The following is a 23683-nucleotide window of genomic DNA, read 5'->3' on the forward strand; positions in this document are numbered from 1 at the left end:
TAGTCGCTATGGATTATTTCACAAAGTGGACTGAAGCTTACGCCATTCCAAACCAAGAGGCAGCAACAGTTGCAGAAGTGTTGGTAAAGGAGTTTTCTTTACACGTTTTGGTGTTCCTATAGAAATCCATTCAGACCAAGGAAGGAACTTTGAATCGGCTTTTTTCCAAGATGTTTGTCGATTGGCAGGAGCCAATAAAACCAGAACAACACCTTTGCATCCTCAGTCAGATGGAATGGTGGAGAGAATGAATCGAACGATGGGTAAATATCTTTCAAAAGTCGTGGCAGAACATCAGAAAAATTGAGACCAGTACCTCCACCTGTTCCTTATGGCATATCGATCAGCCGTCAACAAGACCACGGGTCAGACTCCTGCCTGCCTTATGTTGGGCCGTGAACTACGCCTTCCATGTGATCTCGAGTTTGGGCGTAAACCCCATGAAGAATATGTCGCAGGTGAAAATTATGTTGACCAACTAAAGGCGAAGATGAACGATATTCACGACTTGGCTAGAAGTCATATTCAGATTGCCAGCGATCGCATGAAAAATCAATACAACCTCCGCTCGGTGAATGAAACTTTTGAAACTGGAGATCTGGTATGGCTGCACAATCCACAGAGACGAAGAGGTCTTTCTCCCAAGCTACAAAGACAATGGGAAGGTCCGTATGAGGTGATCAAGAAAATAAATGACGTGATATATCGTATCAGAATGAACCACGGGAAACCGAAAGTTGTCCACATTAATCGACTCGCACGATATGCCGGATCCAACAACAACGAAGAAGTTAGAGGTATTCGAGAAGAGGAACGCAGCTTTGGGATCGAGCCAAACTTTAACGATTTTATGTCAAATTACACCCAGCGGAAGAAAGCTCGATTTGGCGTTACTCAGGAAATTTGTCAAAATATTTTTGAGCTTCCGGTTAACGTTTCCATCGCCCATTGTGTCGCCGAAGACCTTCGCATGGGTAGAGGTATAGCTTCCGTATTCCGGAAAAGATTTGGAAGAATAGACGAGTTGATAAAGGAAAGACCACGAGTGGGTAAAGTACTGCGCTTGGAAGATAGTCAACGCTCTTTGTTCTATTTGGTTTCAAAGAAAACGTCAGAAGGCAAACCCACCTATGAAAACCTCTGGTCTGCTTTAAAAAGCTTAAAGAAACTCATGGCATACTATGACATAAATAGCTTGGCGATCCCGAAGATTGGATGTGGTTTAGATGGGTTGGACTGGAAAATAGTGCGAACCATGATCGAAGTGAGTTTTAGAAACACTAGCGTTCGAATTACAGTATGCTGCTTCAACCCACAGGGGACGACCCTCCGCAAAACTGTGGACTGTTACTTTTTCAAGAAGGGTGTTTGTCGAGCAGGCTCTGACTGCAGATTCCGACACGAGGCATTAAAAAGTAATACTAACGCAGTTTCTGAACGAGACGTCCAGAATTAAGAAGGGGGCAGTGTAACGGAAATGCTCCAGACATGACGTCGCCTTTGGCGCTCTGGAATTTTCTACGCGCGCGATAGTAGGAATATTCGAGAATGTACTGGGCGTACATTGCTTGCGTGTATAAATGGTTGCGGACCGAACATCGCGGCAGTCTACTACCGAACGAGTACGTAAACATAGAGCGCGAAAAGCTGATATAAATTGCGAAGTGTGAATGATATAAATAATCGATATAAATTGTACGGATTTTATAGTGTTTTAGTTCTGTTTAATAAATATTGATATAAATCGAACCCGAATTTATAAATCACGTTACAATATGCATCCGGTTGATGCACAAAAAAATGGAGAAATTCGTACTTCAATATTTAGAAATGTAATGAAATCTAGCATGCTGTGTGCTGTCAGGATGCGCGGTGTCTGTTATGTTACATGGAGAGATCGTATCGCGCAAAATTAAATAGCGATAAAAAAATGAATGACCGTCAAGTCACCTTTGGAATTGCTGTTTGCATGGAAAATCGTACTTAACTCGAACTTCCAAAGGCGACTGGACAGTCACTCATTTTTGATGGCCCGATAAATCTTAAAAGCGGAACATCGAACAAGTTGATAAGTCTTTTATGTGTGGTATAGCAAACGGGATGCTAGATTTCATAAGTTTATTGAATCAGCATTTTTAGTTCATTTTCGGAAGGCGCTATTATAGCTACTTTATCCGTCCGTCCGAGGCCTTAACTACTACAGTTTTCAAGATTCAGGGCTGCAGTCGAGGGTATACGGCGGTATACGGCGTATACCTTCTGGTTGTGATCGAGGGATTAGCGTATACCTTCTTAGAAAAAGAAAGTCCACAAAATAAGTCCTGAAATGTATTTCCAAAAAATCTCATTTTTGTGGCACCCTAAAATGCAAATGCAGCAAATACCTACAAATACCACACAATAAATTATATAGCCGTTTTTATAAAGTAAACCTTCTGATCATTTCGATGCGTGCACAGTATACCCTCTGCTAATTTTACGACTGCAGCTCTGTATTTAGTTCGTTCTTTTTGCAGGCGGCAGCTTATAGCTCTAGACCCTCAACATAGAGCGCGCTGCATTGAAGCGACGCGGAGCGGCACTCTGTCATCTGTACCCAGTCTTCATTTAAGAAGAAGCGCTTCGCTCTAAATGGCTCTAGTAAGCGGACACCCCTAAGGTGAAGACCTTTTTTTTCATTTTTTGTATATCAAGCATATGGATATTTTGTCTTCTTAGTGCCCCTTCACACGCGACGGGACGCAGTACAGCGCTGGTGAGCAGCCAGCAGCGCGACTTCCTTTAACCGGCGACACAGTTGCACGTTCAAATTCAGTTGTCTAAGGGTTTTCGAAAATCTAAGGACCAAGTTTCAGAGCAATGGTGGCCACCTGGATGATATTATTTTTACGTAATAATTTTCCATTTTGTACTCTTTATTTTGAATAAACATTCATTTGAAACAATGTATATTTTTTTAATTCATGGCAAATTACAAACCACGATACACTAATTGTACAACGGTATGCTCTTGCGCATCTAGCGTGACGTAACGTGCGAACAAAACCACAGAATATAGAGCAAAAAGATGGTCAAAAAGAAGTGGAGATTACGAATATTTGTTTGTGATAAATTCGAGCATTTTTTAAGAAAGTATTTAATGAGATTAGTTCCAATTGATTACAATCTACATATAATTGCTAAATAAATAAGACATTGTTATTATCATTACAACACTCTCCCACTTTACTTTTTTCGCATTTTCATAAGATGGTTGTTAATATAAATTAATTGGGACCGGCTTTCCAAACTGGCCAAATCTTTTACCACAGGGGCCATTTGTGCAGTATGAGTTTGGTAGTCCGAACCAACATGTCTCCGTTTTTGCCCATATGTTACCTTTCCATCGAATTCATCACAAGGAACCTTCATGTCAGGCTCAATCTGTTGAATGGTTATATTTAAATGATCTTCTATGTCCGCCAAATACTAAAACAATGGTAATGTATATAAATGTTATATTCTACGTAATTATCGTACTTGTGGTTCATTGTACCAAACACAGCATCCTTTCACATTTGTTAAATTGGTATTCCAACAACCACGTCCTCTGGTTTTACACCATTCTCCGTGGTACCACACCTTTTCGGGCACAGTGCTGACTAAACTTATTGCCAGACCCATTCTTTCGGCTCTACCAACACGACCAATTCTATGCACGTAGTTTGATTTCTCATCGGGCAAAGTAATATTGATCACTAAAATTAAACATTTGAGTATTTATGCAAGTAGACTACCACCACTTACTGAATGGCAAACCACTAATGTCAATACCTCTGGCCGCCACATCTGTACAAATTAGGAATTTAACCTGCCCCTTCTTAAACGACTCCAAATTGGCTTTACGTTCGTGCGGCTTGCGGTCACCGTGCAAACAGACACAGGAATAATTTTTCATGTTAACCTGCTTGAAATACTTTTCAAGGTTATCGCAATCCACCTTTGTCCTACAAAAAATGAGGGCACGATCCATTTTATGTTCGTCTATCGCCCTAATGCAATATTCTCCTTTTAGTAATTTTACTGCTTCGCTCAACGCTTCTGGGGTGTTCATTCCTGGTTTGACATTGTCCTGAGCATGCACCTAAAAACTGTTCGTTGTACATGTCATGACCAAACCTAACCGGGTAATGTACCTCATCCGTCTGAATGTGCTTTTTTAAATTGCACCAGCTTTTATCCTTTTGGGGATCTACATTGACGACAACATGATGCACAGTTTCCGGAACTGCATCTTCACCTTTTAGGTCCACCCACGTTGGAAAGTGCATCAATTTTTCCTAAAAGATAATATTTTACATGCAAAGGTAAACTACCGCCCCAACGTACAGCTAATTTTTTAACTTCAAAGGCGTGTAAAGTGGCACTGCAAACAATCATCTGCAATCTACGTCCATCAGAGGTGATTTTCGGCATTTGTTGATGAAGACGCTCAATTAATTGTGTATATCCCGCCTTTAATAGTCCATCAGCTTCATCCAGCACAAAGAAACGGCAATTTGATAATAATATGTAACCTGAAAAAAGATGACTTTGATCTTAGAAATGAGAAAGTGATTGGTGGTCTGTTAATTAAATGCTTGAACGAAATTAACCGGTCACTGACAAAAATGCTTTTCAAATTGTTTTACTTAGATCTCCACTTAAGGCTGGACAGGACATACAGAACGGAGTATGCAAAGTGGCCTATTGTCAATGCCCAAATTTGGTTATTTATAATATTAATTTGTAATCGATGGCAGAAACATAAACTTAGACCAATTATAATGCACATTTTCTATCTGTATAAACCAAGCGGCGTGGCGGAACCTAACTTTTCGCAATTTTGAGGAAAACTTTTAAGTTGTTTTTCCAAGATAACATCTATAAATGAAGTTGGAACAATTTCCAAAATTGAGATAAGTTCGTAAACTTAATACCTAGGCAATAACGCCAGGAAAATTTATTTCCTTTTTTCTTTTCCAAAATATGGCACCCTAACAGCCCGCGACGTTACCCTTAAAAAAAAGATTATTTTAAAACATTTTAGTAAACCCCGGCGTTATTGCCTAGCTAAGGCATTCACCTTTCACAGGAATATTCGACCCCTTCTTCATCTTCATTCAGAATTCAGATATCGTGGAACGAAATCACGCGTTTTCGGGCAACGGAACAGGTGTACTGTCCAGCCTTAAATGTGGCTGCTGTTCACTTCCACTATTCCAGTAAGAAATTTATATTTTCCTTATATTTAATAGAAAAAAGAAACAAGAGACCAAAAAGCGTTCAAAGAAATCAGAAAACCGCATTCTTATTTTACAATCTACCAATGGCGCATCAAAAAAAAGTTCAGGGGTAGAAAATGGAACATGGCTCTGAAAAAACAACACCCACTCACCACTACCATTATGGCCAATTATGTAAACCCTTCAGCATAAGTTCTATTTCAAATTTGAGCAAAATATCTCAAAAACTGCAGGACAGGACTGCACTTTAACAATTGAAACAATGAACAAAAGTTTAGTGCATACAAATACAATCGAACTGATTTATTTTTAGTAGGTAGCCAATTAACGATACCAACTCAAACTTACCTGATTGTATCAGATCCTCCAATCTACCAGGAGTACCAACAATAATATCAACTCCATCATTTTGCAATGCATATATTTGTTCTTTAACATTCACACCTCCTATAACTAATAACTCTCGTACTTTTGGGGCTTCTAAATATTTCTTAAACTTTCGAATTTGTTCATAAGTTTGCTCAGCTAATTCTCGAGATGGCTAAAAACACAGGCTACACATACCCATCGAGTTATGTATTTTCAAACCTCGATTATGATCGCCTGAGGGGCGTTATTTAACATCTTTTGTGGCACATCAGCGGAAGTCTCACCATTGGTATTCATCACCATCTTATCCTTTGGCACTGAATTGATAGCTTTGTAACCGGATGGCAGGTCATACTTGAATGGTTTATCGCCAAAATTAAATGCCATTTCGGCATTCTAGAATGAAGCATGTGACAAACCTGAACAACAAAAAGGAATACCTACTTTTAAAACAACAGCAGGGAAAAATGCAGAGTTTGCCAGTTGTTTATTTATCTTGAAGGCAGTTCCGAGATTATTACCATTTTTCAAAAACTTCACCTCGCCATCATCCATATCGAGTAAACAGGTGATAACATCACTTTTCCCAAATGCTTCCCCATAATTATCGAACTGCTTATTGTTGGATTTCTTCCCAGTGCCACCAAATCCAAAACCAAACCTGAAAGTAGGTACCTACACATCAGCAAGATAGTTACTCAAACACGTTAAATAACCTGTCAGTGCCAAGATCAAGATTTGCCTGCAATGTGGACCATCCAACACGACAAAGACCTTCATCAGTTACCATTGCCTCATATCCCCACTTTCCCCCTTGCACACCTCTGGTACACCGCCCGCCGTGCCACTCTTTCTGCTCTCTAGACTGTACCCTTAAACCACTAGGATCAACGGCTAATGCATTACCACGATCAAGAAACGAAATCGTCCAAGGAATCGCTAAAAGACACATATCAAATATGAAATACCTATTTCAACTTTGTTCGTACATGTATTTGCAGAAACTTTTGCGGCTTTTCCGGATTCCAGATCTTTCAACGTTTCCCAAACGATTTGAATGATGGGTAAACAAAAAGCGGCGGTTTTTCCGCTTCCAGTTTCTGCGGCCATTAGTACGTCACCGCCGCCCAACACTAAAGGAACGCTTTCAGCTTGTATATCGGTGGGAAGACTGGAAAGAAGAAGTGTTGAAATGCTCCTAGATCGCCACTGGATGAATACTTACGTCCATTCCATTTCATCAATAGCTTTTGCTATTTCGGGAAGGACACCGAATTCTGAAACAGTTGTTATTACCATAAACAGAGTAGCAATTGGCTCCTACCTTCAAACGCGGTCATTATGAGATTACTTATATTTCTAATTCAGAATTTACATTCGTTTTTACGTGTAGCTCAGAATCAAAATGGACAACATAACCTACAAAAATTGTTCCGGCTGTTAAAACGTGCTGCCAACTTTTTAAAACACGCAAACTGTAGACCTAAACGAAAGCAGTTTGGGAGTTATACAGGATATATGTAAATACAGGGTGTTCAACGAAGAGCTGAATTAATTTCTAAAAATTTGAATACAGGGTAATTCAAAATAACCGCAGACAGTTTATATTTGACGCGTAAAGATTTTAGTTTTTTTTAATTAAAGCATTGGGAAACATGTTTAGAAGGTAACCATTGGCTTCGTTTTTATGCGAATTTTTATTTTCTTGCGTTCAATGCTTTTTCAAGCAAATAGGTCCTTTTCAAGTGCAACATCAAGGGAAAATACTTTATAAGGATCACGTAACCTTACTTTTTAAGCTTAAAGGAGATGGAAATTGATTTATTCATTTTAAAGGCGTACTATCAAGCGAAACACGTTTAGAAGATGCGCATATTCGACTTGGTTGTGCTTACTGCAATTTAACCAAAAATATGCTACCTATAGCATGTTAGTGGAAGTTATCGAAGATGTAAGAGAACGTAGCTTCAAGAAATTAATTCGGAAATTATCTATATAAACTGCTGGGTATAGCTGCGGACAATAACATCTCTATTTGTGATTATTACAGCCTTTGCCTTAGCACATAATACGTGGAACAACATGTTACACGAAGATATCGGAACGTTTATTAATGTAGTTTCAAAGAAGCATTAATTCATTTGTGAGAATAGGTTGATACGGTGATCATTTAATTAGCATGACCTATCCCTCGGGCAACGTTACAATACTCAATGATTATTTTAATCTACACTATAAATTCGAATACATTGTGATAAGTTATCACATGCCTAGTTAGAGTTCGTTTGTACAGACACAAAACAAATTGTGTATTGTGATGCAAGCGAGACATGCTAATGATTTCTAATGTAAAATCTACCGAAATGTGCACTGGAAATAAATCGCAATTACTTATCAATAAAAACTAGGTCATTCTATTTGAAACTACGGGTGCAGTGCCATGTGCGACGGGAAGAGCGAGGCTTCGTTGTGGCTACGCGGATTTGAAATTATGACTTGGTTTACTTAGACCGCACCAGGCTAGGGTGCAAGGCTTGGTGCGGTGCGGTGCGCGTTTGTAAATTTATTTACCTCATTAACGATTTCGACTAAAGGCTGGTTTATAATTGGTCTAACCGTAATCTGTAAAATCTACAATCTTTAATCCGTAAAACTGGCATGCTCGATTCATAATCAACCTAAAAATTGCGAACGATTCTGGGGGATTTGATTCTCACTATTGGCTCTCCAAAAAATAACCATGTCAAAGTGAAGTTTTGGTTTTTGTATACAATTGTTGAAATTCTGCCTATTTATTTATTAAGTTGTTAAATAAAATCGTCGAACATGGATGTATTGGAGGAAGATATAGCAGTAGCCTCTTTCATGTTTATCATGTTGGGATCGGCTTACAATTTTTATATTAGTAGCAACCAAAAGAAAAGGAGAAAGCGTAGATGGGGCGTTCGACCAATTTTTCAGAGACGGAGAGAGCTTGGTGACTACCATAATTTGTTTCTACAAATGAAGGGAGCAGACAGAGAGCAATTTTTCAAATATAAAATAAAAATAAATAGTCAACAAACAAAAAACAAAGCAAGATGAACGATAGAAAGTTAAAGTTGGGTTATGATGATTTAGTTTTGAAACGAAGTTAGCGTTGCTTTGCGACAGCACACACGTGATCAGGAAGCGTTCCTATTGGCTGTCTGTATTCTTTATTCCCTAATTTATAAAATATCACCATATTTTACGGTTATGGAATAAGTTAAGAGATTATTCCCTAGCATTGTGAACAGATACATTGATTTGTCATGTTTGAATTTTTACGGTTACGGTTATAGAATACGGTTAGGCCAATTATAAACCAGCCTTAACTGTAAATCACGTGACCACAATCGCAAGATGGCCATCGTTTCGGAGTAACTTGTGTTAGAAGTATTGCAATTAGTGTGTAATATATAGTATCCGAAATATTGAACAAAATCAATTTTTAGTACAGATAATTGAAGATGAAGGCGACAAAATTAGGATTTTTTTATAGCGCTGTGTAATCCCATCTTTACGGTTTTTTTATTTGCAGTGTAAACCGACCTTTCACTAAATTTATAAATTGACAGCTTGTGTTTGACAATTAATTTTAAAAATGGCGACGAATGTAAATACAAAAGCAAAACATTAACCTGCCTAAATTTTTCTATTGTAACAGTATTTCAAATTTTTCTTGTTTTTTATACTCATTTATTTATCATTTTATTTAGAAGAATGGGAGAAAGGTGAGTACAAAACACTTACATCATCTCAAACATACCTCCATATGCACAAGTACCTCCTATTTATTCCTCTTTTCTTACCTGCGCATTCTTATAGCGGTGAAAATGGTTGGCTATCATCCTGGATAAGTGCTGCGAAAAATAAGGTGCTCAATCTACACATAGGCCATCGGTCTGGTAATTAATCAATTGTTTACAGAGTACTGAGGTGTTCGAATTCGTTAAGAAGGATCTGGAGGAGTTTGGAAGTGCAGTAAAAAATGAAGCGAGTAGTGTTGTGTCTTCTACTGGCACAGCTATCGAAAAAACTTTAAAGGTTAGTTCATTAGGTGTATTTAGGTGAGCGATTGCCTTAATATTGAATTGCTATAGGTTAATGAGTTCTGTATTTTTTATCATATAGGTATCAACAAACTTGATGCCATATATGAGTAATATCGGATTCGCTATTGTTGATTTTGATAATGGCATTGTTGTATCATGTGTCATATTTGCTATTCTAATAAAATAAAGCTGATGGCGAGACAGTATATTACAGGTGAATGTTTTTCACTTTTTTTTTATTCGGCCATGGTTCAGTGTCATATGTACAATAACGGGTGTAATATTTGTGATTTGAAGATTATGGAGTTTTTCAATAATCTAACTAGATTAATTGTGTTACCTTAGTAATCAGTTCCAAATTTAGAATCATTTTATGAAGTTTTTGTGAAATAAATATTAGGACAGCATGGGGTGGTTTTAGGCAGAATTCAATTTTTTATTAATTGGAACACTAAACTCATGCCTGAGGTGTCACACACAAATTTGTGTTGCTAAAGCAGTTAAGAAGTATTTTCCATTTAAAAGCTCATGAATGAAACTGCTTCCCCATCAAAAAACTAAACAAAACACATCTAAACCTCTTGCCAGGAAAGATTGCCAATCACGGTACACCTAATCCAGGTCTCCACTCTATGTTTTTCTTAAGATGCGAGCGATCTTCTTAAGAAAAACATAGGTTGTAGATCGACATAAGGTGTGCTGTAACTGGCAATCTTTCCTGGCGAGAGTAATATATGCAACAATGTTGGTATTAGTTGCTAATAAATATTACATTACAATAATTAATCATCCTGTATATTATATTGAATTGCATGTTTGGAACTTACAGGACAGGCGAATTAGCACAGTAGATCCGTTCATATCTAATCTTAACCTTGTTCTCATATTAGGTAACCTTATCAGATGATTGAAACAGGATATTTGTGGCAATTAAATATCAATAAACAGTTTACACTTTTTCAAAAGAGTAACATATATCAGCATGCACTCACTCGTGAAGAAAGATCACGGACACTTTTGTGTTATCTTTAACGTTCATGTCAGTGTCACTGCATTAGACGGTGCATTCCCATTAAAACGAGCCACCCTGATAGTTGATAATGGGACAACTTTGGTCTTCAGGGGACTTCTAGGTAACAATCAACCCCTTATCAGCTACCCGCTGCCAACAACAACCCTCATGTCAAAAATTTCAAACGGAAATAAACCGATGTACAATCTCAGAAATGTTGGTCCAAACAATTTTGTAACTACGCCACTGGATTTTACGTAAAAATATCTAAAAGAAACCGTTTTTACCTGTTTTCTATTTTACATGGGTAGTAAGATATAACATATTAAAAAGTTAAACTTTTCGTATTCACCCTGTATCTCAGAAACAAACGTAGCTAGATCGATTCTGTTTCTGGTATTAAAAGTTTCACAAAAAGTTGCACTCTTACTAGATTTTACATCACAATATCCCTATGTGAACAAATATGGATAATAACTTGTAGGTCACTTCATCATCTATATTGGAGAGTCGTGTAGTAAATAAAGCCTAAGGTAAACGGACTTAATAAGTATAAGATCATACCACGGCAATCATTTCATACCTGTAAGCATGAATATCAAATTATGCGTGCTTTGCGGCGCGCGTGCTAGAAATTTCAACGAAGGATGTTGTGAGATTTGTTGTTACAGCTTTTATAATTCGGTTGTTTTCAATTCACTCAAATAAATATCAGCTGATCTGTTTATCATTTTTTGCATAATTTATGAAACAAGAATTTGAATCATTCGTTTAGGTTTACAGGAATTGAATTGCAATCCACAAAACAATTTTATTCGAAAAAAAAACTTTTCAACCCACCAACTGAGTTTTGGTTAGATTTAAAGAAATGGAACTTTGGTGTTTGTTTTGAAATTCAATGATTTCACTAAAAATTTAACAATCCAAAGGTGAGAAACGTTATGAGAATGTACCCTTAATTTCCAATTGTAATATTTGATTTTTTTTTAAAATCAACTGTTTTACAAATTGTGATGAGAAAAACATTTTTAGTTTGTGAAAGTACTGAAAAGCCAATATTTGATCAAAGAGATATAAGGAGATTCAAGGCATTTTTTATTTATTATGAAAGCGCTAGACTATTTATGTTCGTTTGATCATATGACGCGGTTCTAACGAAATACGAATTTATATTTATTTGAGATTATCATAATAGCCTTTATACTCTCATGGAATAATTACAAAAACAAAAACAGAATAATGTTCACCATGGGAAATACATTGCCATGCAACAAAAATAGTACATTTTATGGTGAGGAATCGCACGGCGCTATTTCAAGTTAGTAGTTAAACTACACATTGCCTTGTTACCAACGTATATCGAAAGTAGCTTTTAAATTAGTTTATTTAAACATTTAACAAAGTAAATGTCGCAAATGCGTATTATAGTATTTTACATTATTAGCCAGGTAAGTGAGTTTTTACTGGCGATAGGAGAAGTTGACTGGCGAGCCTGTCATCTCCTAGAGCCAGTAAAAACTATTACCTGGCGTATAATGTACAATATTTTATTTGCTACTCATTTGTAAACAATAGTAAACGTAAATAATTAGTTCTTAAATTGATCTTGAAGAAATGTCTAAAATATCATGTTATCCATGTAACAGAGACTTCGCATTAATTCTGGCCAATGAAATTACTAGATTACTAACTTGTAAAATGTTTACAGATCAGCTGTCAGTTTTACAAGTCAGTAGCGTTTAAACATGACGTTTACCCGTTTGCGTTTTACCTTGTTAATCAACGTTTACAACTGAGTAACAAATAAAATGATTAACTCGCTGAAAAACACCATGATGTGTATCAAAAATCCATTGTAGAGATATGTATATAATTTCGTTGGTACTGTCCCCTACTGGCAGGTGTAACGAACGGTTACGAATTAAAGGATGGTTCGGTAATTCCAACCTGAGGAGGGGTGCCAATTTGTATTGGCATCTTGCGAATGGTTGAACATTTTCTTAGGTTCGTAGTTGTAAACGTTGATTAACAAGACAAAACGCAAACGGGTAAACGCCATGTTTAAACGCTACTGACTTGTAAAACTGACAGCTGACCTGTAAAAATTTTACAAGTTAGTAACTAGTAATTTCATTGGCCAGAATTAATGCGAAGTCTCTGTTACATGGATAACATGATATTTTAGACATTTGTTCGAGATCAATTTAAGAACTAATTATTTACGTTTACTATTGTTTACAAATGAGTAACAAATAAAATATTGTACATTATACGCCAGGTAATACTTTTTACTGGCTCTAGGAGATGACAGGCTCGCCTGACGGCTCGCCAGTCAACTTCTCCTATCGCCAGTAAAAACTCACTTACCTGGCTAATAATGTAAAATACTATTAAAAGAATAAATAATTTAGTTCATTTTTATTTCACTGACATCTCATTAATTGTCAATACGACATACAACAGCTGGCCGTCGTGGGCGTGTGAAAACAAAGCGCTGGACTATTCAAATGTTCATTTACCAATAGAAAACTTTATGACTTCGAGAACGAAGCTTTTCCATTTATCGGCGAAAAATTTTGGCACTAAACTTCTTCACTCGCGTTGATAATTTACTTAGCTCTTAACTATAGGACCAATTCGCTTTTAAAATGACCAAGTTATGGTACTAATAATTGTTACATATGAATCGTAATATTTGCACGTTTATATTTTTGCAGTTTACGTGACCGCTGATGCTGCTTCATTGTATTCCCCATGCGTTCCCATCGTAATTGTCGCACCATAATTCCGAATCCTTTGCTTACGATGCTAAAATAATCTTAAGTACTTTAATACTTGTCAAATTCAATTTCTACCCTACTGTAGAAGGTAAAAAGAAATTATTTCTTTTTAGAGACTGTAGACCATTACACAGGTTGTTGTACTCTTTCATTGGATCCAAGAATCAAGTTAGGTTGTTAGAATTAGATCATAATCTTCAAGATTTTATTTCATGAAATAAAACGTTTTCATTCCAAAGTTGACAATACAAAACTTCCATTCTGAGCAAGTATTTTTTACATCTGAGCCAGAAGGGTGTGCTGCTCCCTTTGTTTTTTCCAATATTATGAATGGTTTCGGAAACTAGTGGAAGTGGAACCATTTGGCTGATACACACTATAGCCAATTGTCTAGTTAATAATATAGAGCAAGTGAATTTTTCACCTCGGGTTTTATAATTGTTGAGTTATAATACAACATTGTTACCTCTGTGTTGTTAGCAAGTGTCATCGTTGAATTTGACAAATTGCCTATGGCATTTCATAATTCTTCAATGTTGTTTAAGCGACTATTTCCATGTTATTATAATTCTCTGCAATACCTGTACAATATGTTGCATGTACATTTGTGTATTTTTTTGCAGTTGAATGAACCAGAATCGACTGTGGGATCTATGAAGAGAAGTTTTAGTTCTTTTTTGGGTAAGTTGCCTTTTTTAGCAGCTTCTTTGCGATTGTTTGGAATGAACGCTTCTGTTTTAGGCCAAATGAACACGGTCTTCAATCCTAGTCCCGATGATTCTGATACTGAAGCCATTTTAATTACTGAAGGTTCAGAAGCCGTCACTCTGACCAAGTTACAAGTAAATATATAATCTTCCATTTTTGAACAGATCCAAATTATGTTGGTTTCTTTTTTTAGCAAATCATTTACGAATTGCAAAAAAATGACAAAACATTTCTGGAAGAGCCCGATCCATCGCTCGATAAACAGTATCAATGCTGGTTAGAAATTATAGATAACCAACTAGATGATGATCGTCTAGATAAACATCTCGTTAACTCGACCGTTCTTAATAGTCAGTACCAAAAGCTTGTGCCCGATCACGTTTCACATCAGCAGTTTTGGAAAAGGTTACTTGCTATGTACTAGCAATTTAAATACTTTTCTTCTCCTGCAGATACTTGTTCAGAAAAGCTCTTCTTGAAGATGAACTGGCAAGGCAGGAAGCTCACGAGAAAAGAGAGCAAAAGCAAGAGCTGCACGAATTATCCCAACAGGATTTACACTGGGATACAGGTAAATAATTTGCATGTTGGCCCATTTTAAAACTAAGTTTCTATGAAAATAAGAAATTGCTGTAAGTGACTCTTATGATTAGGATTATTTGTGTGGATAGGCATTTTAACTTTAATAATAAACGTAGATTGTATATTGAGTTAAACTTGTGTTATAGAAGATTTTGCAACTGATATAGTATTGACCGAAGAACAGCAGACTCGTCTTTTGCAAGAGTACGAGAATGAAAAAAAGCAGAAAAGAAACTCAAAGATAATCGAGGATGAGGAAGTAATATTTAAAAAAGATACGAATAACAAATCCTCAAAGAAAAAATCATCCAAGAATAAAAAGTCAGAAACAAAAATATCGCAAGAATTAGATTCTAATTCGGATAAGAGAAATGAAAATACGCTAAATGAGGAGTTGTCTAGAAATGCAGTTAATGACCAAATATCTTCCGATAGAAAAGATGACCACTTTAATGAGCCTAGTGTTCTTAAACAAGTATCGCAATTAAAAGTCAATAAAACTGAATCTTCAAACAGTATAGACTTGGAAACGAAAAGCAGTAATAGCAGTTCTGACGGAGATTGGGAAAAAATAAGTGATGTTGATAAATGAATGATGTAGAAACACCTTGTTACTAGATGAAAATAGAAAAACAATTCTGCTTTTGACTTCTCTCTTGATTTTTGGTTAGAGTTTGAATTATTTTAAAGGAAAAATTTGATTTATGCTTTGGTTTTACTTTACAAATGCACTGAAAATGTAATTACTACAAATACCTAAAGTAGATGTAAGTTTTCTAATATTTATATGCATACCTAAAGTTTTCTATTGAACACTGTTGAGAAATGCAAGCTTTAGATCAGTTTACATACAGTAAGCCTGTCCTGTCAGTATGTACATATGATAATGGATGAACTTCAATTTTTTGTCTACGAATAGCAACTGCTTTACATTTACAGAAATAAACTGTTATTGAATTTTTTATGTACTTGTTAATGTTGTGAATGTATGGTGATAAATATATTTATACAGTTAAATAAATTACAATATAATAAAGTTTCTTGTAGTTTATTAAGCGACAGAGCAATACCGATGCAAGCTTTATAGGGGAGTTGATGGTGTCTGTCTGTCCATACCATACGTGAACACGATAACTGCAAAACGTTCAAACTTTGCACAGTTGACCTATATGCCACATGTAACAAGACTATTAAAAATGGGTCAAATTCCCCATAAGGTCATAATGCGGTGCTCTGCCGCTTTTTAAAATCCGTTTTAGGGGTTTATCACAGAAATATACACAAACCTGAACGCCATTGGGTAAGGATGCGCGAGAACAAAATGACAATTTACCATTGAATAAACTTAATTTTTTATTCAATGAATTTACTCTGCGTGAATCAGATGTTGGTGCATTTCTTTCTGCGTGAGCTTACAGATCTGGTCTTATTAACACAATTAACGGTTGTTTTGTTTTAAGAAATAATGTCATCAAATTATTGTGTAATGTAGTAAAAGAATACCCAAAATTCACTTCATTATCTGACTTTCCTCAATATGTACTTCTACTTCCAAATATTTTAGAGGCCGGCCCTGATTTCTCTTTAATTTGGCGGCTTCGTGGTGTCTTACTGTGCAAACTCAATAGTGCATCTGCGCGAATTCAATTTGTGATATGTTTATTTTCATTGCATTAGCATTCCGTGTTTTTAGTTCAGTGGTTTGGTTATCTGTTATCAAAAGACATAGATCAACTGGTTGTTGCCATGTTCATATATCTAGACTATACAAAAATAAAATAGTATGAAAGATAATAATAGTATACGAATACGGGAATAGATGTGGACTTATTCAAATGAAGACAGAAATTCAGAGGCTACAGGAACCATGGCGCACTAATAACATAGTCTATACACTAAGCTAATAAGTACAACATTCATAGAATATGAATAGTGGAGATGCGTGATCTTTTCACCCTTCTTATGTGCCGGTTGCAGTATAGTACGTATCTGTCTATATAGTTTTTCTATTTCGGTGTCACAATGATGATTTTGTACAACTGTTTTCGGAAACGCATCATTATTGGCAGTGGTGTAATAAAACACAGCTGACGTCTCTTCTGTTTTATGATACGTCAAGTCGACATACTGACCAGCGCAAAGGAAGTGATATTTTGACGACTTCCGTCGCGTGTTATGCTATTTCCCACCACCGTTATATTCTCTCCTCTTATTTTTTACTCTTAGGGTACTTCCATGTTTGAACTTCAAAATGTCAGTCTTACTACGCTGCCAACCTAAAACTTAACGGCATAAAAAGTGTTCCCAACATAAAACATGTTAGTTCTAATGTTCCCTATAGTTTCTGATAATGATTTTTTTTATTAAATTAAAGTACCGAAATAGAAAAAATAGTATGAAAAACGCGTGTTACAATGCTTTATTACAATGCTTCGCGTCGCCACTCGTGCCACAATATAGTCGTATTACAATATGTCGCATTGTAACACTTGTCTTTCAATTTCAATATACTATTCTGCTATTCCCCTATACCATTGTTTAAATACTTTTACTTCCCATGAACAAACAATGTTGAATTTTTAAAGATACCTACAAGAAACCTATTTACAACTTTAAATTAATTAGGGTAGAAAATATTTCGATATAAAGAAATTAGCACCTATGGTGCGTATTTGTGTAAACTGTTTCTACATCCTGTATATAGGGTTTTACTACTATTATTGTGGTTTATTGATGTTTATGATTTACTTTTACAAAGTTCGACAGCCACAATTTAGTCCAGTGCTTCCACCATAGATAATGCGGCTTCCAGTCAATTGTATTATCTTTTTTAGTGTATACGAGTGTAGGGTGGTTCATGAGTCCCCATTGGAATCTCGGCAACGCTGAGTTGCCCATTTGTGTGACTAAACACTTTTGAAATTTTTGAAAAATCTTTGAAAATAACTGAGATATCACCGAAAAAGTTAAAATGTCAAATTTGATTTTCATTTTCCCTAGTTTTAACGGTCGAAAATGAACGATTCCCATACTACCTTCTATGGGAACTTTTTTTTCGGAGAATCTGAATCCGTTATCAGCATTTCCATAATACACTACTTACTATAGATGTAAAAGCTACAGGCTACTACTTTCTTACTTCTTATGGATGTCATATTGGATTTTACGGAATGAAATAAAGGCCAACCAAAAGAAATCCATTGTAATTTTTCGCTCTACCGTGAAAAATATTGGGCGGGGGCCCACTACCTTCAAACTGATGTTATGACGGAACCCATTGACGCCTGCGAAATAACGATATAACGTCCATATACTAAGACAACGTGCATTGAAACACATATCACGGTACGAGCTTTCCGTCAGAAACGAAAGCACGCCACAGACTCGTCACAACTGAACGGTACCAATGCCGATTACCTCTTTTTTTAGCGCATTTTCACAAGAATAAAAAAAATACGCTATTGTGGCCACTTTGTCCGTCCGTCCATCCGTTGAGACGATAGTTCTTTATCTTAAGAGCTATTGTTCTACGCTATTTGGTTCGTTATGGTGTCGAGGCTTGCACCAAGGAAGGAATTTTTTCTGCGTTTATTGCTAAAAAAGTTGTAAAAAAAACCCAAAAAAACCGTTTTTTTACATGTTCCATAATTTTCCACTTTTGCCGTTTATTAACGATTCTAGAGATCGTTTATAATTTTGTATTGCTATCTGTCGTCTGTATGTTGGCCTGTCCGTCTGTTCCTTTGTCTCTCTGCCCATCTATTTGTCTGTGTGAACGATAATTTTGTTTAGAAAAGCTCGATCGCTCTACATGAAATTCAATATGAGCATAGCTTTAGCCACATAATACGCAATGCCAAAAGTATGAGTCGGATCGATTCAAAATTCACTGTGCTCTTTTCGCAATTCGACCATTTATAAACCGAATTGCAATAGTATATTATATACCGCGGGACTGAAGTAGTACTTTTAATCCCGAAGGTAAAGTAAAGTAATTTACCTGAGGGATTAAGACCACTACTTCAGTCGCAAGGTATATACGATATTTTTCGTACTTCCAAAACTGGAACACTTAATATGTATGGAGTTGCGTTGGTATGACAATCCCTATGCCATGGTAACAAAAATAATTTGGAAACTGTCATTGCTAGTGTCATAATTTTGGTGATGGGTGACAAAGGTGTATTTGATATTGATAAAAAGCGGCCAAAGTAGGTATAGTAGATTACATACCGAGCTGGGAGGTGGTTCATTACCTACCCCGAGGGCTTAAGGTACCTCACCGACGCGCGAAGCGCGGAGGTGAGGTATAAGCGCGAGGCGTTGGTTATGAACCACTGACCAGCGAGGTTTGTATACTATTTTACTCACAATCGGTTAGTATTATCTGAATTCCTAACCTTCATAGCGGTTGCGAAGCGACTCATTACTCACCTTTTTACTTTCCCGGCTAGCTGTCACTTTCCCGGCTAGCATCTGTCACTTTCCCGGCTAGCATCTGTCACTTTCCTTACCTGCAAATGCTATTCATATTATCCTTATATGAAACTTATACTAATAGTGACACCGCCAATGTAACCATTAATGTTTACAACAATAGCAAATTACGAAGAAGAACGAAACTATTTGCTATTGTCGTAAACATTAATGGTTACATTGGCGGTGTCACTATTATTGACAGTTAAAGTAACACCTTGTTGAATTATATACTTTACCTTAAATGATCGATTGTGAGTAAAAGAATTGATACCACCGAAATCCAAAAAACTATATGAGCAGCAGTACGATGCGTTTAAGAAGTAGTGCCGCATACAAAATGTGGAACAACCTACTGAAATTGCCTTGTTAGTAATTTCATCCTTCCGGGATTTTCGTCTAAATTTAATCCCGGCGGGACAAAAAGTGACACTTCAGTACTTGTCATAATGGAGTGAAGTTGTTACTTTAGTCCCGGAAGTACGAAAACTTTTTTATTTATATAAGTATGTAAATCAAATCTGATACATAGCCACTTGTGACGTGGAACAAATGAAAATCTAAGGTTAGTTTCAAAATTTAGGGTTGCACGTCAAAAATGGATTGCACCTATGCAACGCTATCTTTCATATTTGTGGTCGGATTTTACGATTTTAATGGAAGTTGCATCTTACAAATGGGAAATGAATGCAAGTGGAAAACGAAAATTAGGTTGGATCCCTATGTGTTTTGTGGTTGGATCAAAGATTATATGTCATATCGCCACGCCGCGCCGTGTAGATACAACAAAGCAGTCATTTCACTTCACGTCGACACTTTGTGACACCAAAAAGTTACTGCGCAACCAGCTACGAGTTAAAACAGGCAGATTTTAACAACGCGGTTGTCGTGATTTTTTGAAAGCATTTTTAAAAAAGCAAAATCACACCCTGAAAGACCTCAAGATCCTTAGACTCTTTAGAACTCTTAGAATTCCTATAACTGTTAGAACCCCTAGCATCCTTACAATCCTTAGAGTTCTTAAGAATCATTAGAACCTTACAACCATTAGAATCCTTATAGAACCTTGGAATTCTAGAATCATTAGAACCCTTAGAATTCTTAGAATATCCTTAGAACCTTTAGCAACGTTCGAACCCTAGTCTCCTTAGAATCCTTCGAACACTAAAGACCCTTAGAGTCCTTAGAATCCCTTGAATCCTTAACAGCTTTAGAATCCTTAGGAATCATTAGAATCCTCCGAATCATTCGAACCCTTATAATACTTATGGCCGTTTACACCGACAAAAATTAAGCGGCGCTTAGCTTAAGCGTAGCTTAAAATCCATGGCAACCATTGTCTCAATAATCGTTACCATGGATTTTAAGCTACGCTTAAGCTAAGTTCCACTTAAATTTGTCGGTGCAAACGGCCATTAGAACCATTAGAACCCTTAGAATCTTATTTAGAGTCGTTCAAATCCTCACAATCCTTAGAAAACCCATACAATCCTTAAGAATCATTAAAATCCTCAGAACGCTCAAAATCCTTAAGAATCATTATAATACACAGAACCCTGAGAATCCGTGGAATCCTCAGACGCCACAGAATCCTTAAAAATCATTAGAGTCCTCAGAATTCAGAGACTACTTAGAACCCCACAATCCTTAGAGACCCTAGCAACCTTAGAATCCATAAGAGTCATTGGAACCCTTAGAATCAGAATCCTTATAATCTTTTGAAACCTTATAGAACCATTATAATCCTTAGAACCCTCAGTTTAGAATCCTGAGAATAATTAGAATACCGAGACTCCTAAGAACCCTTCGAACACATAAAGCCGTTAGAATTCTTAGAACCCTTCGAATCTTTAGGATCGTTAGAATCCTTACAATCCTTAAGAATCGTTGGAATCATCAGAACCCTTAGAATCCTTAAGAAACATTAGAATCTTCAGAATCCTCATATCTTCAGAATCGTTGTAAAGCGACAACAAACCCACTGATTTCAATTTGTCAATAACCTTATGTGTTACAAGCAAATCAAATATGCTGTTACAGCTTTTTGTGATCTGAGCAAGGCAAACGCAAACGATTGTGTTAATCACAACGTCTTGCTGCAGAAACTGATATAATCCTACCTCTTTAATAGGACGCAAGCAGTGAAAATTGGCAATTCAATTTGGCTAATTTAAAACAAGGAGTTCCCCAAGGTCCCCTTCTAGGACCGCTCCTGTATTAGTAATAATATGCCGTAATACTATCTATATTTTTTGAATGTCTCCAGCCATAGTTTAGAACGATGCTATTTGATGCGTTTAGAACAGATCTTACCTAAAACCAACTTTATATAGTCACTATTTATACAGTGAATTTTTTTCAAATGCGAACATAGGAGTTGGCATGCTAATGTAATTTCCCTATGTTCGATTTTTAAAAAAACGCATCAATCTATTGAGTAGTTCAAATGAGTAGTAGGTACAATTGACAGCTGTCAAATTTTTAAAAATACCGCCGTCCAATTTAATTACGAAATCGGTTAGGTTATTGCTTAGAATGTCAAGGAGGACACTTCGAACATTTACCGTAATTGTTTTCGGTATTTATTTTCTTATTTTCTTCATTTATGTATTGAATAGATCAAATTAGTAGAATACCAGGTGCACATGACCTACAAATAATTGAAGGTTGGTTCACAATGAGTTGTGGTGTCAGTGCGTGGCCTGTAAGTTCAAGTTATCGTAAGTTTAAGAAAAATGTATCCTAAAGTTGCTATGGCCTCACATGGCTTCTTTAAAAAAATCTTACCGAGTGCTCTTGATCATAAAGACTATAGAGTTGCTGTTCATAGTCACACAAGTTGCGCGATTTGGGAATGTGAACCGCACACACCTCATAGATTGATGTGTTTTTTTCAAAATCGAACATAGGGAAATTACACTGCATGTAAACTCCTATGTTCGCATTTAAAAAAAACTCACTGTATGTTATGTCATAGGTGTCCTATCACGCATTTTCTTCTTTAGATTTTCCATGTTGCTGCAATTAACAAATTACACGATACCTACTTTTCTAAATATGACATTTATTCTCTTTCAAAATTATATTCCCTTTCAATAATTCATACAACATTCTTATGAACTCGACACTATTTACAAGAATTCACTTGCAATTAACGATGCTGAAATGGTGTTCGCCGCTAAGGAATCATAATTTAATGACGGCAAGTGAAGATCATAAATAAAAGGCGTTTTATTTATGGTGAAGAATGGGAATTTTGATTACTCTTCTAGTTCTGCTGTGTTCGTGTTGCGTCATTTGACTGTACAACGCTAGTGTATCTGTTGTTTTCTTTAATTTTTGTATATACAAGGAAGCAAGCAAACTGTATTTCTCATAGAAATTCGCTAAAATATAAAGATAAATCATCATGTTAAATAGTGAAGGTCACAGTTTCATATTGCTTTGATGTGTCAGTAGCAACTTTTAACTATGCCGAGTGATCCAAAAGTATTGCGGACGGTTTGAACACGCCAGATGTCATTTATTTAAAAGTAGTGGGAGAGTCTTAAAAAAGCACCAACACTTTAAGCGCCAAATTCAAACTGTCTGCAGTCATTTTGGATCACTCGGTATCTTGTAACAAAAAAATAAATGAATTGGTAATCCGATAATGAAGCAAATTGAATGTGAAGCGTAAAGATGTAAGGAACACATAACTAAACACATAATTGATTATTATCATAAAAACGGTGTCTTTCAGGTCTATTCATACCTTTGCTTTGTTGAATATAAGTTCTATTCAAAGGTCTAAGTTACGAACATGCATAGTTGATGTGCCTGAGCCGCATGGTGGCCAAATCAATTGCAAAAATTTTATCAAAACTGAATCTAGTACACAGTACAGGTTCAAAAAGAAAATAGCATAAGTAGGTAGCAGATCTAAATGTATTCAGCTCAAATTATGATGATCTTTTCTCTTTGTATCTAAATCCGAAATGGAAATAACGTCAATCATCCATTATAATAATAGGTACCTACCTTTCAGTTCTGCAACAAATCTAAAAATTCTAACGGATTTTGCGTGTGTCAAATAAAGTAAAGCCTTTTTTTTCAAAGTAGCGCGTATGTCGTAATGGTTTTTTAATGCACATTAAAACTGGGAAATGCCTGTAAAATGCATTGTAGAAATATTCAAACGGTATCAGAAAATGATACCTTTAAATTTGTTGTTTAATGCGAACTTGATGTGAATCAAGAAACTTTCATCTTGCGTTAGTCATCTTTTTTACCAAGATTAATCAATTTAAAAATAATAAGTAGGTATAGAAAATAGATAATGTAATGGAAATCTATTACCTAGGTATCGATAGATAGCGGATAGGTACGTGCGGGATATGGTTTACTATTTTTATCGGAATGTCGCATTGCTACAGA

General features: G+C 36.2%; 2 protein-coding genes across 2 annotated transcripts; one reads left to right on the top strand and one right to left on the bottom strand.

The window, feature by feature from the left end:
* Window positions 1-2983: 2983 nt before the first annotated feature.
* LOC116159185 (ATP-dependent RNA helicase Ddx1) lies at window positions 2984-7097 on the bottom strand. Its single transcript, XM_031472125.1, has 12 exons — window positions 6958-7097; window positions 6859-6910; window positions 6623-6804; window positions 6350-6572; window positions 6078-6294; window positions 5853-6029; window positions 5613-5805; window positions 4369-4556; window positions 4176-4319; window positions 3787-4123; window positions 3520-3737; window positions 2984-3468 (listed from the first exon to the last, which is right to left on the bottom strand). The coding sequence occupies exons 1-12, from the start codon at window positions 6971-6973 to the stop codon at window positions 3226-3228; spliced, it is 2190 nt and encodes a 729-aa protein (XP_031327985.1). The 5' UTR covers window positions 6974-7097; the 3' UTR covers window positions 2984-3225.
* A 2134-nt stretch (window positions 7098-9231) lies between these two features.
* Window positions 9232-15439, top strand: LOC116159052 (BSD domain-containing protein 1-like). Its single transcript, XM_031471947.1, has 8 exons — window positions 9232-9388; window positions 9483-9531; window positions 9585-9701; window positions 14125-14182; window positions 14243-14343; window positions 14403-14614; window positions 14662-14780; window positions 14938-15439. The coding sequence occupies exons 1-8, from the start codon at window positions 9378-9380 to the stop codon at window positions 15381-15383; spliced, it is 1113 nt and encodes a 370-aa protein (XP_031327807.1). The 5' UTR covers window positions 9232-9377; the 3' UTR covers window positions 15384-15439.
* The last annotated feature ends 8244 nt before the right edge of the window (window positions 15440-23683 follow it).

Source organism: Photinus pyralis, unplaced genomic scaffold (genome assembly GCF_008802855.1).
Source record: "Photinus pyralis isolate 1611_PpyrPB1 unplaced genomic scaffold, Ppyr1.3 Ppyr1.4_LG1, whole genome shotgun sequence".
In the NCBI taxonomy this organism is placed as follows: domain Eukaryota; kingdom Metazoa; phylum Arthropoda; class Insecta; order Coleoptera; family Lampyridae; genus Photinus; species Photinus pyralis.

Bases quoted from the DNA above. Each gene is read 5' to 3' on its own strand.
- LOC116159185 (XM_031472125.1), bottom strand. The intron at 6,030-6,077 runs GTAGGTATTCCT...GCTTCATTCTAG, and splicing joins TCCCTGCTGTTGTTTTAAAA to AATGCCGAAATGGCATTTAA. The intron at 3,738-3,786 runs GTAAGTGGTGGT...GTTTAATTTTAG, and splicing joins CATTAGTGGTTTGCCATTCA to TGATCAATATTACTTTGCCC.
- LOC116159052 (XM_031471947.1), top strand. The intron at 9,532-9,584 runs GTGCTCAATCTA...AATTGTTTACAG, and splicing joins TAAGTGCTGCGAAAAATAAG to AGTACTGAGGTGTTCGAATT. The intron at 14,615-14,661 runs GTTACTTGCTAT...CTTCTCCTGCAG, and splicing joins CATCAGCAGTTTTGGAAAAG to ATACTTGTTCAGAAAAGCTC.